Source organism: Ambystoma mexicanum, chromosome 14 (assembly GCF_040938575.1).
Source record: "Ambystoma mexicanum isolate Mex_15411 chromosome 14, UKY_AmexF1_1, whole genome shotgun sequence".
Taxonomy (NCBI): domain Eukaryota; kingdom Metazoa; phylum Chordata; class Amphibia; order Caudata; family Ambystomatidae; genus Ambystoma; species Ambystoma mexicanum.
In genome coordinates, this window is record NC_090940.1 from 72,289,936 (window position 1) to 72,303,003 (window position 13,068).

The window sequence follows — 13,068 nt, forward strand, 5'->3', positions numbered from 1 at the left end:
TAAAAAAACATATTGAAAAGTGGCGACGCGCACAGTGTGCTGCAAACCGGAAAGTTACAGTAATTGCAAGATGTATTGACACTTGACAATTTCATGGATTTTTAGTGGGCTGATGGCTGTGCAGGGAAAGTGTGGGCCTTCAATGTTCTGTTTAATGCAAATTGATAATGGCTAGAAAGGATTAATAGAAACAGTCTGTCAACGGGGTAACAACAACTAGAGTTATCCAGTCTACCCATGTACCAGACTAATCCTGACACACAAACGCGGTGGTGTCCAACCTAACCCATTCTTACTTTCACCCTTCTGTTTCTGCCCCAGGTGTTTACATCTGGACTACATCTGCTGGAAGGCTGTTTGATGCTTTCTGTGCCTTTTCCATGAAAAATACATGTTACAGAAACTCCTGAGCTCCCACCTCACTTCCAGTCTGCTTTTGTGGCCAGTAGTTCAAAAATAGAGATACACATTGCAAACAGTAGCCACTTGTCCTAAGAAAGTGCATGTGACTCCATATCCATAACCCCTCCTTGCTTCCAACATATGACAAACATTACTTACCGACTAATAGACTTTCTGGTGCTTGTATATGTTTCGAATCACATCCTGTGCATATTTCCTCACTTAGTGGTAGGTCCAGAGTATTAGTAATTGTTTTTCCAAAGTGAACATAGGTGTCAACATGGGCGCTCCTGTCATATTTTCCCTACCCTACGTGAGTAGGTTACCACAATGCCCCTCAATGGCTTCGCCCTTGGATGGTTTTTTCCACCATTGGAAACCTCTTCTCCTGGGAGTTGTCTTTACACATCCTGGGTTTGGTTGCTCTGCTGCCATGGATTTGGACAGCCTGGCCCTTGTGGCATTAACTTTCAAAGAGCCCCATCACTGTATAAGGAAAACCTGCATCCTAAAAGGGGTTATAAATGCACTGCTTTGGTGAGTCCAATGTGTGCTGATCCCCGTGAAGGCCTGGTCTCTAGAAACGAACACTATCCCATGTGAGGCCTGCCAAATGAGCAGTGGCAGCGCAGGTTCCCTTTAGTGTTAACCTCTTCCTCAATTGCCCAACATTCCTCTTGCTCTCGTTTCCATGGTTAGAGTGCAAAAGCCTAAAGCTTCGAGGAAAGCATGCAGGCACTCACAGCAGCAGGGGATGCTATGTTATGGATACAAAGTTTGAAAACTTGACAAAAACCAACGTGCAACTTAAATCAGTGGCGCATGAAGACTTTTGTAAAGATCACCCCTCGTTCCCCTCCATTGGGGTGTGAAGTGTTCAGTTGACCGTTTCTACAGTAGAAGTGACAAGAGCGAGCATAGTGGTTGCCAACCCCATGCCTAGAAGCCAAAGGTGGGTACTCCACGTTCAGCGACAGCTACTGAGATATGCATTTCCTCTCTGGGATCTGAGTTACACAGGGCAGCAGATTGGAAGGGGTTCTATTCCTTTTTTCAGTGACAATTCCTCTGTTACTTGAAAGAAAGGACGAGGAAGTGAGGCAGTGAAGGTGACACTGGCCTACATGTCTGTTGCAATGCAGAGCTAAAACCGTTTGGGCGGCATCTAAACGGATCCAAGACGGTCCTTGAATGCAGTCAAAGCATAAAAAAGCCCCCTTTTCTCAGCGAGAAGGTAGTCGGTATCAGTACCAGGGCAGCCCAGGGCACATCCAGTAACCACAGCAGGCAGAGCTTGCAGGACCCAGTGATCGGAGGCACAGAGACGGTCCCACAATTCCTGAATATTGCTATCGCCGTTCTATCATATCAATCTGCCTCCCGATTCTCGGCCTGCCTCTGTTTACGTGCGGCTGCCTGCAAGGAAAGGTGAGTTCTTGACAAAGGCCAGCCCTCGCCAGGGCGCTGGAGTAGGAAAGGATACATTGCTTGATGCGGAAATAAACAGTGCACTTCCGCTCTGGCCTCGCCTCGGCTAGGACTGATCATGGGAGAGAGAAGCTCGGTGAGTCATCATCCATGATCTCTTGGGGCCAGACAAAACAACACCGACCCCTGGGCTCAGACTCCCCTCCCCGCACAACACAGATGAAAGTCACGATGAAGTGACACATAGTCCAGCCCCACAGGCTGCTTCCTGCAAATCTCATCCCTCTTGCTTTCCACGGGTGGACTAATCTGCATTTTACCCTAAACATCATTTCTAATCTTCAATGATACAACTCTGACGCTTGCATATTAGGCTTCTTTATTTAGTGGCTGGAGGTGTGGATGTCTTGGAAACTATCCTTTCTCCGTTAAACATGCATTGCGGAGATCTTGAAATATAGGGGCACCAAGAAATATATAGGGCAACATAAAGAAAGCATGCTTAGAGTTAGAAACCAGAAAGGGATTCAAGATATTTAAAGGGGGAATACTTACGTCAGGGTAAAGTGATGCATAGTCTGCCACAGTACTACCTTAAATGAACATAATTACACTTTAGCAATGTACTTCAAAAGAATCTATGTGATCACAGAGCCGCCCGTAACTGCACCGATGAAAATGTCGACGCCAATTACGGCACCGCGCGGTGATCAGATAGATCACTTTGCCCGTGATCCCCGTCCCGTATTCCCCTACCAAAAACCCCACCCCACTTACCTACAGTGGCACACTTCTGTGTGCGCCGCCGACTCCCCGCTATTCCTGCAGGGTCAGTTCCTCCCACTTACGTGGGTCGGTGCTGACGCTGCAGAATGCTTTTAAAAACAATACTTTTTAAAAACATTCTTGTCCCCCCCATTCTAACCACAATGGTAAGCGGGGGACACCCTTGCAACCCCGACTCCCGTTACTGCGCCCAAGGAGAGCAGGGGACACCCCCGCAACCCCAGCTCTGCTTGGGGGCAGTAATGGGAGTAGGTAAAATGAAATACACCAACGTCACCTTAACTGCCTAGTCACAGTTAAGGTCGACATTTTGGTGCATTTGCCTTTAAAATGGCCGCCAAATAGGAGGCATTTATCTGTATTATCCGAGCCAGGCAACAAGCGTTTCATTGACTCCAACATGACCACCACTCAGGAGATTTCCAGCATCCATGTTAAAGGCAGGCACCTAAGAGGCATAAATAAGTCAAGCTAGAGCCAACGGCACATTTTCTGCTTGACTAGAAAGTGGCCGGAGAATCGTTCAGATACCTGTTATAGGCTCACCTGTTTTGATAGTAATTTCAACATAATTACAACATGATCACGACTGCCGCCAATCTACGTTGGAGCTTCTTGAAAATCTTGTTTGATTGAGAGATAGTTTCTGAGATAAGAACTGATGGAGGAGGGTGCACGTATCCTGATGTTTCATTTGTGCATGCCAGTGTGCACGCACACACGTGTAAGCCAAGCATGTGGGTGCGGGAAGAATAATTCATGGATTCTCAATGTTGGTTCTTCTTGCTGTGACAATTTGAGTCGGACCAGAGAATTTGTAGCATATGCTGCGTGGATGTTTGCGGTTTTGTAACTTACTTCTATCTGCTCCCATCCCTGTCGCCAGGGTACAATTGAAAGTGTGCCTTCCCAGGGAGGTCCCCAGAGCCAGAAGCATGTGAAGGGGAATCGTCTCTGAAAAGGCCTGTGTCTATATAGGGGATTTATCACATCAAATTAAAGGGAAGACCAAGCTCGGTCCAGGAAGTGGTCAGACTGCGTGGGTCTGGTGCTGCGTACCTGATGTCTGGCTTCTGTATTTACATATTATAAATGTTCGCAACACTCACAGCACTTATGTGCCATCCAGGGAAGTTATAGAAATGGGTGGTGCTTTGCAGACGCTAGGGGTGTGCCAACAATGGCTGGAATCATGGAAGGCAAGAGGAGTGCCCATGTCAGGGTGCACATATGAGTGTATTTCCGGTTCCTTTGTGTTCACGCAGTGCCAACCACACCCGCCCATGAGACAGCAGGCTTTGTTCTTCAGAGCGCCAGGAGGCGGCTGGCTGGCAGGGGCAGCCTGCCATGCACTTGCATCCATTCTTCAGAGCAGAATCGAGCCTCGTGTCTCTTCTGCCTTTCTTCGCAGGTCCGCAGTTTATTTCTGCATTAATCACGATGACAGAAGCAAGGCAACTCAATTTTCTGCTTCTGTAGGTAGGCCCATCACTTTCCGTGCAGCACAAGGCATGAAAGGGGCTGCAGCTAAGCTTTGCTTACTGCTGTAATTGAAATGCTATCCACACTGTAGGGTGCATTAAAGTCAGATAACGGCAGTTCCTGTGGCCAATTTAAGTAGCTTGACTTCCCCGGGAAAGGGGAAAAAATTGCCTGACAGATAAGGCAGACAAACTGGCTAATTCTCCGAGCTTGTCTCTCATTGTGATCCAGGAAAAATGAGAAAAAATGAATCACAGAACCACAAAATCAATTGACCCTGGGGTTCGTCATCAGGCTGCAAGCATGATAAGGCCCAGGGCTTTTGTTAATGTGGGCCTGCCTGTGTGCCACAGATAGCTGCACTTTGTAAATGAACCTGCTTTGATAAATATATTAAGGCAAGCTGTGAATAAAAGGCAGCGGCTTCTCATTTGTAAATACAACCCTGCGCTACAAGGAATTAGAATGATAAAATGGACTTCAATGTAATTAAGTCTGTGTAAGGCCTGAAATCCGTGCCGAGACTTTCCGGGAATTTTGAAAGGGACCTGTCAGTTCAATTAATCTGAACATCACCGGCGAATGTACTGAGCAAAATTAAGCCGCAGATAAAACCTGGGCCAGTATTTTGATAAGTAATTCCTATATCATTTCTTCACCGGTGATCATTTTATTTAATCCTCTGGCCTCTTTCAGTCCCTTCCTCCCCTTGTCTCAGATCAGTGCTAAGCTGTGGACAATGGTCGACAATGCTGCCACAGTCGTCTACCCCCGACAAAGTGCAACACAAAACACTGGGGGAGCCTTCCACTCAATCTGGGGGAATTTCAAAGCCTACTACCTGAAAGACAGCAAGACATTCCACTTATCACCTCTTTAGGCGCCATTGCGTTCACAACCTGTATCACCAATAACAAACCAGCCAGAACTTCACAACTTTATCTCCCTAACTGGTACCACTTAAACAGCCTAGAGCGTTTAGGGCATATTTCCATCCATCGACCAGCATTACATTGCTAGCTGTTACTACTTTTGCATACCACCATGCCCTTCACCGCTGCAACCACTTCCAAAACCAATAGTCTCTAGCCAAAACTACCCTCCATCTACCACCATTAATTTCCCAGCCATTACCAATTCTAACACAAGTACCACCTCTACCCAATACTCCCCTACACTAAGCACCATTGCTTTCCTAGCCACTAACACTTTTTAAATGAGTACCACCTATAGCCAACCCTCCCCATCCAACTACCATCAATCCTTTCCCAGCCATTATAATTCTAAAACAAGTGCCACCTGAATCCAACACTCCCCTAAGTACCCACTATTCCTCTCTCAGCTATTACCAATTCTAAAAGGAAAACCACCTATATCCAACACACCCTCCACGCTTACCTACCAGCATTTCTTTCCCAGCCATAACAATTTCCAAAATCATTGCTGTGTGGACTGTAAATTCAGCCCAAGAATGACATGAACTGAAAGGCCAAGCTAGGCCTCCACTGTAACCTTGATACAGCACTGAGGCCTAGCTAATGTGAAAAGTGGGCCTCACTAAACATCACCAAAACGGAAAAGCACCCAGGTGAAGAAAAGTGTGCCTTAGAACTGTAATATTGCTGAATTTGCCCAATGGATTCCAAAAAGACATGTGTTTCTGCAGATGCTGACTTCATGTATAATGGGAAAAGGCACTTTCTGACTGGGAAAGACAGACAGCAGCATGTTACATTGAATTCTATGCAATGGAAGACTGTGACTGATATTATTTAAATGGAAAGGGCTACTTGATTTTAAAATGGACACTGATTTCCCATGTTAAATAATGGCCTATGTGTGGACAATTCAGAAGGAACATTCATGACTTTTCAACCATCATATTAAAGAAATATATTTACATATGGGCAGAAGGCCCAGATGCAATGTAAAATGTTACATGTAAAATACATTGCTTGTGGTTTAAAAAGCCATTTATTTCAGAATTGGGCATGTGGCTTTACAACTTCCCAACTGATCTGTGAGATGGATGGGGCTATCTGCTTATGACCCCGGAGACCTTTGGCTGATGCTCACAAGAAACATTCTCTGTTTTCAGTTAAATGCAAAGAAATACAGTGGTTTTATATCAAAATTGAGGGAGAGGGCAAATAAGGAAATACAGACCTGACCTCTTGGACTGTCATGGCCCCAATAAACTGTCTCTCAGCTTCAAACAGATAATTCTAATGGAACTTCCATGATTGTTGCATAAACAGCCAACATGGATAAGCAGATGTCCAGGCCATGTGACTTTGGAGAAACTAAGCTGCCTGGGTTATGAAACTAAAGACTTCTATATTCATTTCATGTGTTGCTATGTAATAACATGGGACTCCATTCCCTCAATAAAAAGAGAATTGTGCACCCCATTGAGCTCACCCAGGACTTATATTAAAGATCGCAAAATGCCTGTCAGTTCTATGTAGAGCTCAACCTCCTGCGATGTGTGGAATATGAGTGATAGATAAAAGGTGATTGTGGCATTTCTATAAATGACCAAAATCTGAAATCGGTGAGGTGATGAAATGCAAAATTAATGTGTGTTCTATGAAGGTTTATATTGATAACTATTTGAGTGTATGAATAAACTTTAAAAAATGATACTTCACTCTAGGAAGGTCATGCCGTCATCAAAGTCGTGGCCCCAGATCCGGTGAAAATCGCTGAATCCCAAAATATATATATTATGGTGGTTATCTGTAAACAAAAATGCAACTTTAAATGTCATTTAATATGATGTGTTCCCCTCCTGCCCTATTATCCATAATCCAGACCTCCTAAACCCTTTCCCTATCACCTGGCAGAGGCCAGACTGTGGAAGGGAGAGGAAAATAACTGTCCAATCCAATGTTTGGGAATATTCATAATGAGGATGGTGTCAGAGGTCCTATATATGGTTAATTCCCTATGATCCTGGGACAGAAAGACAGAGACACACAGAGACAAAGAGAGCGAGACCAAAGAAAAAAAAAGTGGAGACAGACACTTGGACACTTGCTGGCGACTTTTGCTTGGGAAACTTGGAGCCCTGTCAGAGGGAGACAGCCTACCAATATGACTGGGTCCTGCTGAGAATAGCAGAGCTGTCTTCACCTGTGGTGTTAACTGACTCCTACTGATTCCCAAAAGAGGGTCCTAAAACCTCTCTGGCCTCCTGAGCTAATAACAGAGATCTCTCATGTATTTATTTATTGTGCATTTGTACGGTGCTTATACATCAAGTAAATTGTGTTTCAAAATGCCCACAGGGCAACAGGGAGAGAATATGGGAATGAAAGGCAAATATAACAATGAAAACGAAAGGCGGTCCTACTAGGCCTTTTGAGAATTCAGAGCATGCCAGTGCAGAGAGAGAGAGAGAGAGGGATGAGGGAGGGGGTAAGTGCTAGGAGTAACAAGGAGGCAAGTGCTAGGGAGTATGTTGCAGACTGTTAAGTGACTGGCAGAGATCACTTGGTGAGAGTGGTCAACTGCTAATAAATAAGTGCAGGTCTGTGGTAGCACAGGCCAGTGGGCGCCTAAGGCAAGTGCTGGATGTGGGCGGAGACTGGAGGTGATTGTGGGTGGGAAGGCGAGGACCCAGGTGGGGTCATAAGTGCCCTGGTCACCAGTCTCATCGACTGTGGGGTTTAACAAAGGAGGAGGTGAAAAGGAAAGTCTTGAGAAGCTTCCAGAATTTGAGGAGATCCAGCTCAAGATGAAGAGGAAGGGGGAGGCTGTTTCATAGGAGGGAGCCAGCTGAGAAAGAGATTGTCCACCAGCTCATTGCTTAGCGTATTGCGTGACACGCAGAGAGTTGGTGCCGGAGGAACGTGGAGATCTGGATGGAGTGTATTTAGTGAGAGCTAGTTGTAGATATTGTGGTTCCTGGACCCAGACAGCCTTATGGATAATGCAGAGGGATTTGAGTTTGATCATTGCAGCAACCGGGAGCCAGTGGAGAGTTTGTAGGGCTGGAGAGATGCGGTCCCTGGGCCTTGTAGCCCCATTTTGAATTAGCTGGAGGGGACATAGAGAGGAAGAGGGTAGATAAAGGAAGAGGCTATTGCAGTAGTGAAGCCTAGAGAGTACCAGAGCTCTAGAGACATTGAGCTTATGGGAAAAAGTGAGCAAAGGAAGATTCCTTTGAGGAGGTGGAGTTGGAAGTGGGCCTTCTTGGCAAGGTCCTGGATGTGAGGGAGGAAGGAGAGAGAGGCGTCGAAGAGGACTCCAAGGTTTTTAGCTTCAGATTAAGGAAAAGGGGGAGAACCCATAGAAGCTGGCCAGAGTGAGGGGAAGAAAGAGGGAGCAGGAGTCCCAATGGGAAGGATCTCAGTCTTTCTGCATTGAGGCAGAGATCATTGGAGGCACACCAGGACTGGATGGCAGATAGGCAGTCAGGAATGATGGAGGAGGTAAGGAGAGGATCAGCAGGAAGTTTGAAGAGTTGTGTGTCATCTGCATAACACTGGAAGTAAGAGGAGTAGGTGGAAATGAGTTGTGCAAGCGGGGTACGATAGATATTAAAGAGCCAGGGAGAAAGGTTGGAGCCCAGGGGGATGCCACAGGTGGAGATAGAGGTGGGGGAGGAGAGAGAGCCCAGGATAACCTTGGAGGGACAGTCATTAAGGAAGGTCAGCCAGTCCAGTGCCCGCTCTGAGATACCCACGGTATTGTAGAGCTGTTTTATGAGGATGGAGTGGTTGACTGTCCAATGCAAAGGAGAGATCAAGTAGAATGAGAACGTCAGCAGAGTTAGAATCAAGAGATGTGAGCAGTTCTTCACAGGTGTTCAGAAGTGCAGTTTCCGTGCCTCTGGATGCTCGGAATCCAGAAGGATGGTCCCCTAGGCAACCAACAAGCTCAGTATGCTGGATCAGTTGGGGGAAAGACCAGCTTCTCCAAGAGTTTCCCAAGGAAGGGGGCGATAGAGATGGGGTGGTAGTTAGCCGGACAAGACGGGTCTGCAGAAGGTTTTTTTCAGGAGTGGATGTACAAGAGAGTGCTTGAGGGAAGAGGGGAAAGACCCAGTAGCAAAAGAGTGATTGCAGAAATCAGCAAGTGCAGGGGCAAGAGAGACAATATTGTCCTTAATGGTTCTATAAGAACAAGGGGCGACCTGTTTGGAGGAGACCTTCATAGAGCGGACGACGTAAGTAGATATATCCCAATGTTATTGAATATGTGAGGAAACTACCTGCCTTAATCCTTTCCCTTAATTGTGGGTGGGAGGCGGCAAAACTGTGTAGACCCTTAGCCTATTTGATTGAAAATTATTTATTAATTCCCCTATAGAAAATATCACAGGATGAGTCTTGCTAAAATTCAAAATTAACAAATTTCACTCCAAGTGTGTTATAACCACTATAGCCTATACAGTAATGGGGTAGCACTATTTTTCAGTAATCCCTGACTCGTTACAGAAGCGGGATGTCCCTGGTCACAAAACAAAAATCCCCAAACTTTGCCTTTCATTTTAATGTGCTGAGTTCCCAAATGAATTTTCCCTTTGATTCCACTTTGTAAAACTGTGCCTTTCAAAATAAAAAGCCAAACCAAATTCCCAATATATTCCCACTCTCTAAAACCTCGCCTTTAAACCAAGTGGTGTCACATCTAACTGATGCCTGGGTGGGGCACTGGGAGAAAATAGTATTTTGATAAATAAGTTAAGCAAAGCATGATATTTCTGTTAAAGGATATAGCCTCTCTCCTGAGAGTGTACAAGTAACAGTCATAGGAGAAAGGTTTGAGACTGCTTTGGGCTAAATAAGCAACAAAGGTGTTGATTTTCCATGACTTTGCATTTTCAAACTTTCCTATGTGTTCAAATGCTATGTGCACTGTGATTAAAAATAAACTTGTGGTCATTGAAACTGAAATACTATTCAGAAATATCTGCTAGGGAATGAGGATAAGTACTTTACATATGTGCTTAAGTTATTGTGTTGTGCCACAGAGTTGGTGGCTTGTGGTATTGTGGTGTTGCGATTATTAATTCTGTAATTTAAATAAATCTATATATATTCTTCTATGCACTGGCCTGTTTCTTGGCTTATTTTATTAGTGGCACAGGGGGAGGAACCTGAGTGGTATTATACAGGTCGGAAATTGACCCAAATAAGAATCAGTTCAGCTGCCCATTTAGCAACTCCTTGATTGGGGAGGGAAGGAACTCTGTGAGATGAAATTGGCCATCCAATAAATTTTTATAGCTGCCTATCCTTAATCACTCTCTTCCATCCTACCATCATTACCTTCCCAGTTGCTAGCACTTCCACAACTGACAAGGCCCAGAAACAAGAGCCTGTCAGAGGGTGCAGAGCCGGCCGCTGAGGCTAGACAAGAGGTCCTAGCTATGGGCAGGCAGACCTTCCCTAGCTGGGCCTATCTGACAGAGAATCTAGACGCATTGTAATGTATAAATGACTTAGTGAATTCATGAGAGGAAGTGGGCAGGAGCTGGGCAAGACGTCCCCAGGATGCAAGGAGTTTTGTGTGGACACAACAAGCCTGGCTGGATGGAAACCCCAACCACTGAGAATCGCGTAGCAAACTGTGGGGTTTACTTCTTATTGAGATGGGCATTAAGACATGTCTTTCTCCGTGTTTTTCAATGCTGTATGTCTGATTGTTGCGTTCTGGATCCCACTCCAATGCCTCCATATTGAGCAGGGAATGAGTATGGTGGCGGTTCCCCCTGCTTGTTTTGGCAGAACTGGCACTCAAGGACCATGTCCTCAGTATTCTCACTGAGTAAAGATTGATTTTATTTTTTAGCTATCCCTTTCCCCTGAGGGTGACTATTCGACAGCTGACAGGTGGCCCATGCCAACTAAGAGTTGGAGTTTGTCCTGGGATCCCCAATGAGGAACACTAAAAAAATGCACACTTCCTGCCATAGGTACATGATATAGACCAAGACAGCATCATAACTGCTTCATTTAGTTCACTACAATACGACCAAGTATGTCATTAGCAAATTAGAATTCAGTGAAACAACATCACCAACATTCCTCAGTTCATCAACAACATTCCTCAGTTCATCAACAACATTCCCCAGTTCATCATGTGATAGAAGTACATTATTTTGCTGCAATAATTGCTCTATGGTGCCAACTACAAGCTCTTGTGGGCTTGACATGCCACTTGAACTTCAATCTAGTGATGTGTTGTGTGACCTGCTGCCTTTATGGCATTAGAGAACACTCATGACAACCCATTATGTTTTATTTGTTTTTGTCTACACATTTTGCTCTTAAGTATGCATAGAAGCCTGTGGATACAGGAGCACGCTCAGAGGCCCCTCCTGTGGGGGCTTCCTGTAGACCCTGTTCTACTGAGTCGTGGGGGACCGGAGTTCACTCTGAGGCCATGTTATCGGCGTCCCTTAAAAGTACCGGGGTGTGCCCCGAGGCCTCGGCTGGGCTTGGTGTTATCGATGCACGTGGGGGCATCCTGAATTATTGAAGTCTATGGGACCATGAAAGCTAATGCCTTGGATCGCTGCAGAATGTAAAAGGTATACACAAATGTACATTTTGTATCATTGTACAATTGGACTAACATTTGTCAAACCTTTTTTACACTGCCGAAAAACCAGGCAAATGTGTTGTTCATGGTACTGAGTGTCATGGGTATTAAAGGGGCATATAACAAGTTAACACGAGCATAACACAACACAGTACCACACTTCAGTCTAATGAGCAAACAAATTGGAATTTGGGCCACTCACCAGTTGTTTACTTGTAGTATTGTGAGGCCCGTGTCTTGGGCTAACTGTTTCTTCTGTTCCTCTGAGGGATATGGATGCTAAAAGGAAAACAAAGAATTGTGTTAAGGGAAAATGGAGGCCCAATTAATAAGCTACTTATCTATTTTCAACATTAATATGACAAAGCATACCGCGACCAAGTCTCCTTGCATGTGGCAAGACGGCTAAAAGGCCAGAGATTAATAGTGCTTGAGAGAAGAGGTGCAGGTTTTTGGGGATTCAAAGAGGGTGTGTTAGAGCGGCTCACAAGGTGGCACCTCGAAATACAAATCGTGTTCCTCTAAAGGAAATAGATTTGAAAGAGGGCATGCCAATGGCGACCATGGTGAAAGATCAGAGGGACTGGAAACGTCCTACCAGGCAATGGAGTGCGTAGAATTGTAGCATCACTGCACTGTGTGTATTTGTTGCTATCACCCACCCAAATGGTCTTTCTTCAGTTCTCCTTGAAGGTATGAAAGCCTGAATTGCCTCGAAGGGATCTGGGCTTGCAGCCTAGAGCCTGCCCACAGTCTTTCCCAGATGTGCTGCGGCAGAGAGAAGGGACAGGGGGCTGAGCTTGATCCCCCTGCTAGGACCCCCCAGTAAGGACGGCAACCATGACTGTGTCCTTCAGTATAATGGACAACTGTCGCCGGGCTGAGATGCACAATGCACTCCACAGTGGACAAGGAGCTGGAGGTCACCTGGGCTTTTCATACACCACATCGAGTTGAGCGTATGTCAGCACTTGGTGTACTCTGTACCTGGACCCTTTCCATGGCAAGTGAAGCTAATGCTCCATCAGTTGGTTTCTCAGAAACAAACTCAAACAGGAGTGTGCCTTTAGCACAGAGATCAGACTACGACACTGTGCCTCAGGGCGGTAACTATCTAGGGAAGAACAGGGTTTTTAAGGGATTCCGGGAAGCACAGTGATTCTTGGGAGAGTTGACAGCCAATGGAATGGTGTTCTGCCTGCTTGCACAGACAACGCATAACCCGCCAGCAATGCTGGACCCTTTGCTGCAAGGAACCTGCTAGATTGTGCTCTCAGAGTATGGGAGTACTAAGTGACGAATCATGGGAGAACCTGGCAGTGAGGCAGGGGAGTCCTAGTAGGGGGCACAGGATGTCGACATTCAGTCCAACTGTACATCTGGAGCATTTGCATGTCAGGAAGGATTGGTGTGATG

General features: G+C 45.7%; 1 protein-coding gene across 19 annotated transcripts in view; it reads right to left on the minus strand.

The window, feature by feature from the left end:
* MEIS2 (Meis homeobox 2) overlaps positions 1-13,068 on the minus strand; it is a 338,667-nt gene that overhangs the window by 77,507 nt on the left and 248,092 nt on the right. For all 19 annotated transcript variants that reach the window (XM_069638548.1, XM_069638542.1, XM_069638539.1 and 16 more), the window contains one exon: positions 11,855-11,931. In XM_069638548.1, coding sequence (XP_069494649.1) covers positions 11,855-11,931 — 77 coding nt within the window. The remainder of the gene's footprint in view (positions 1-11,854; positions 11,932-13,068) is intronic.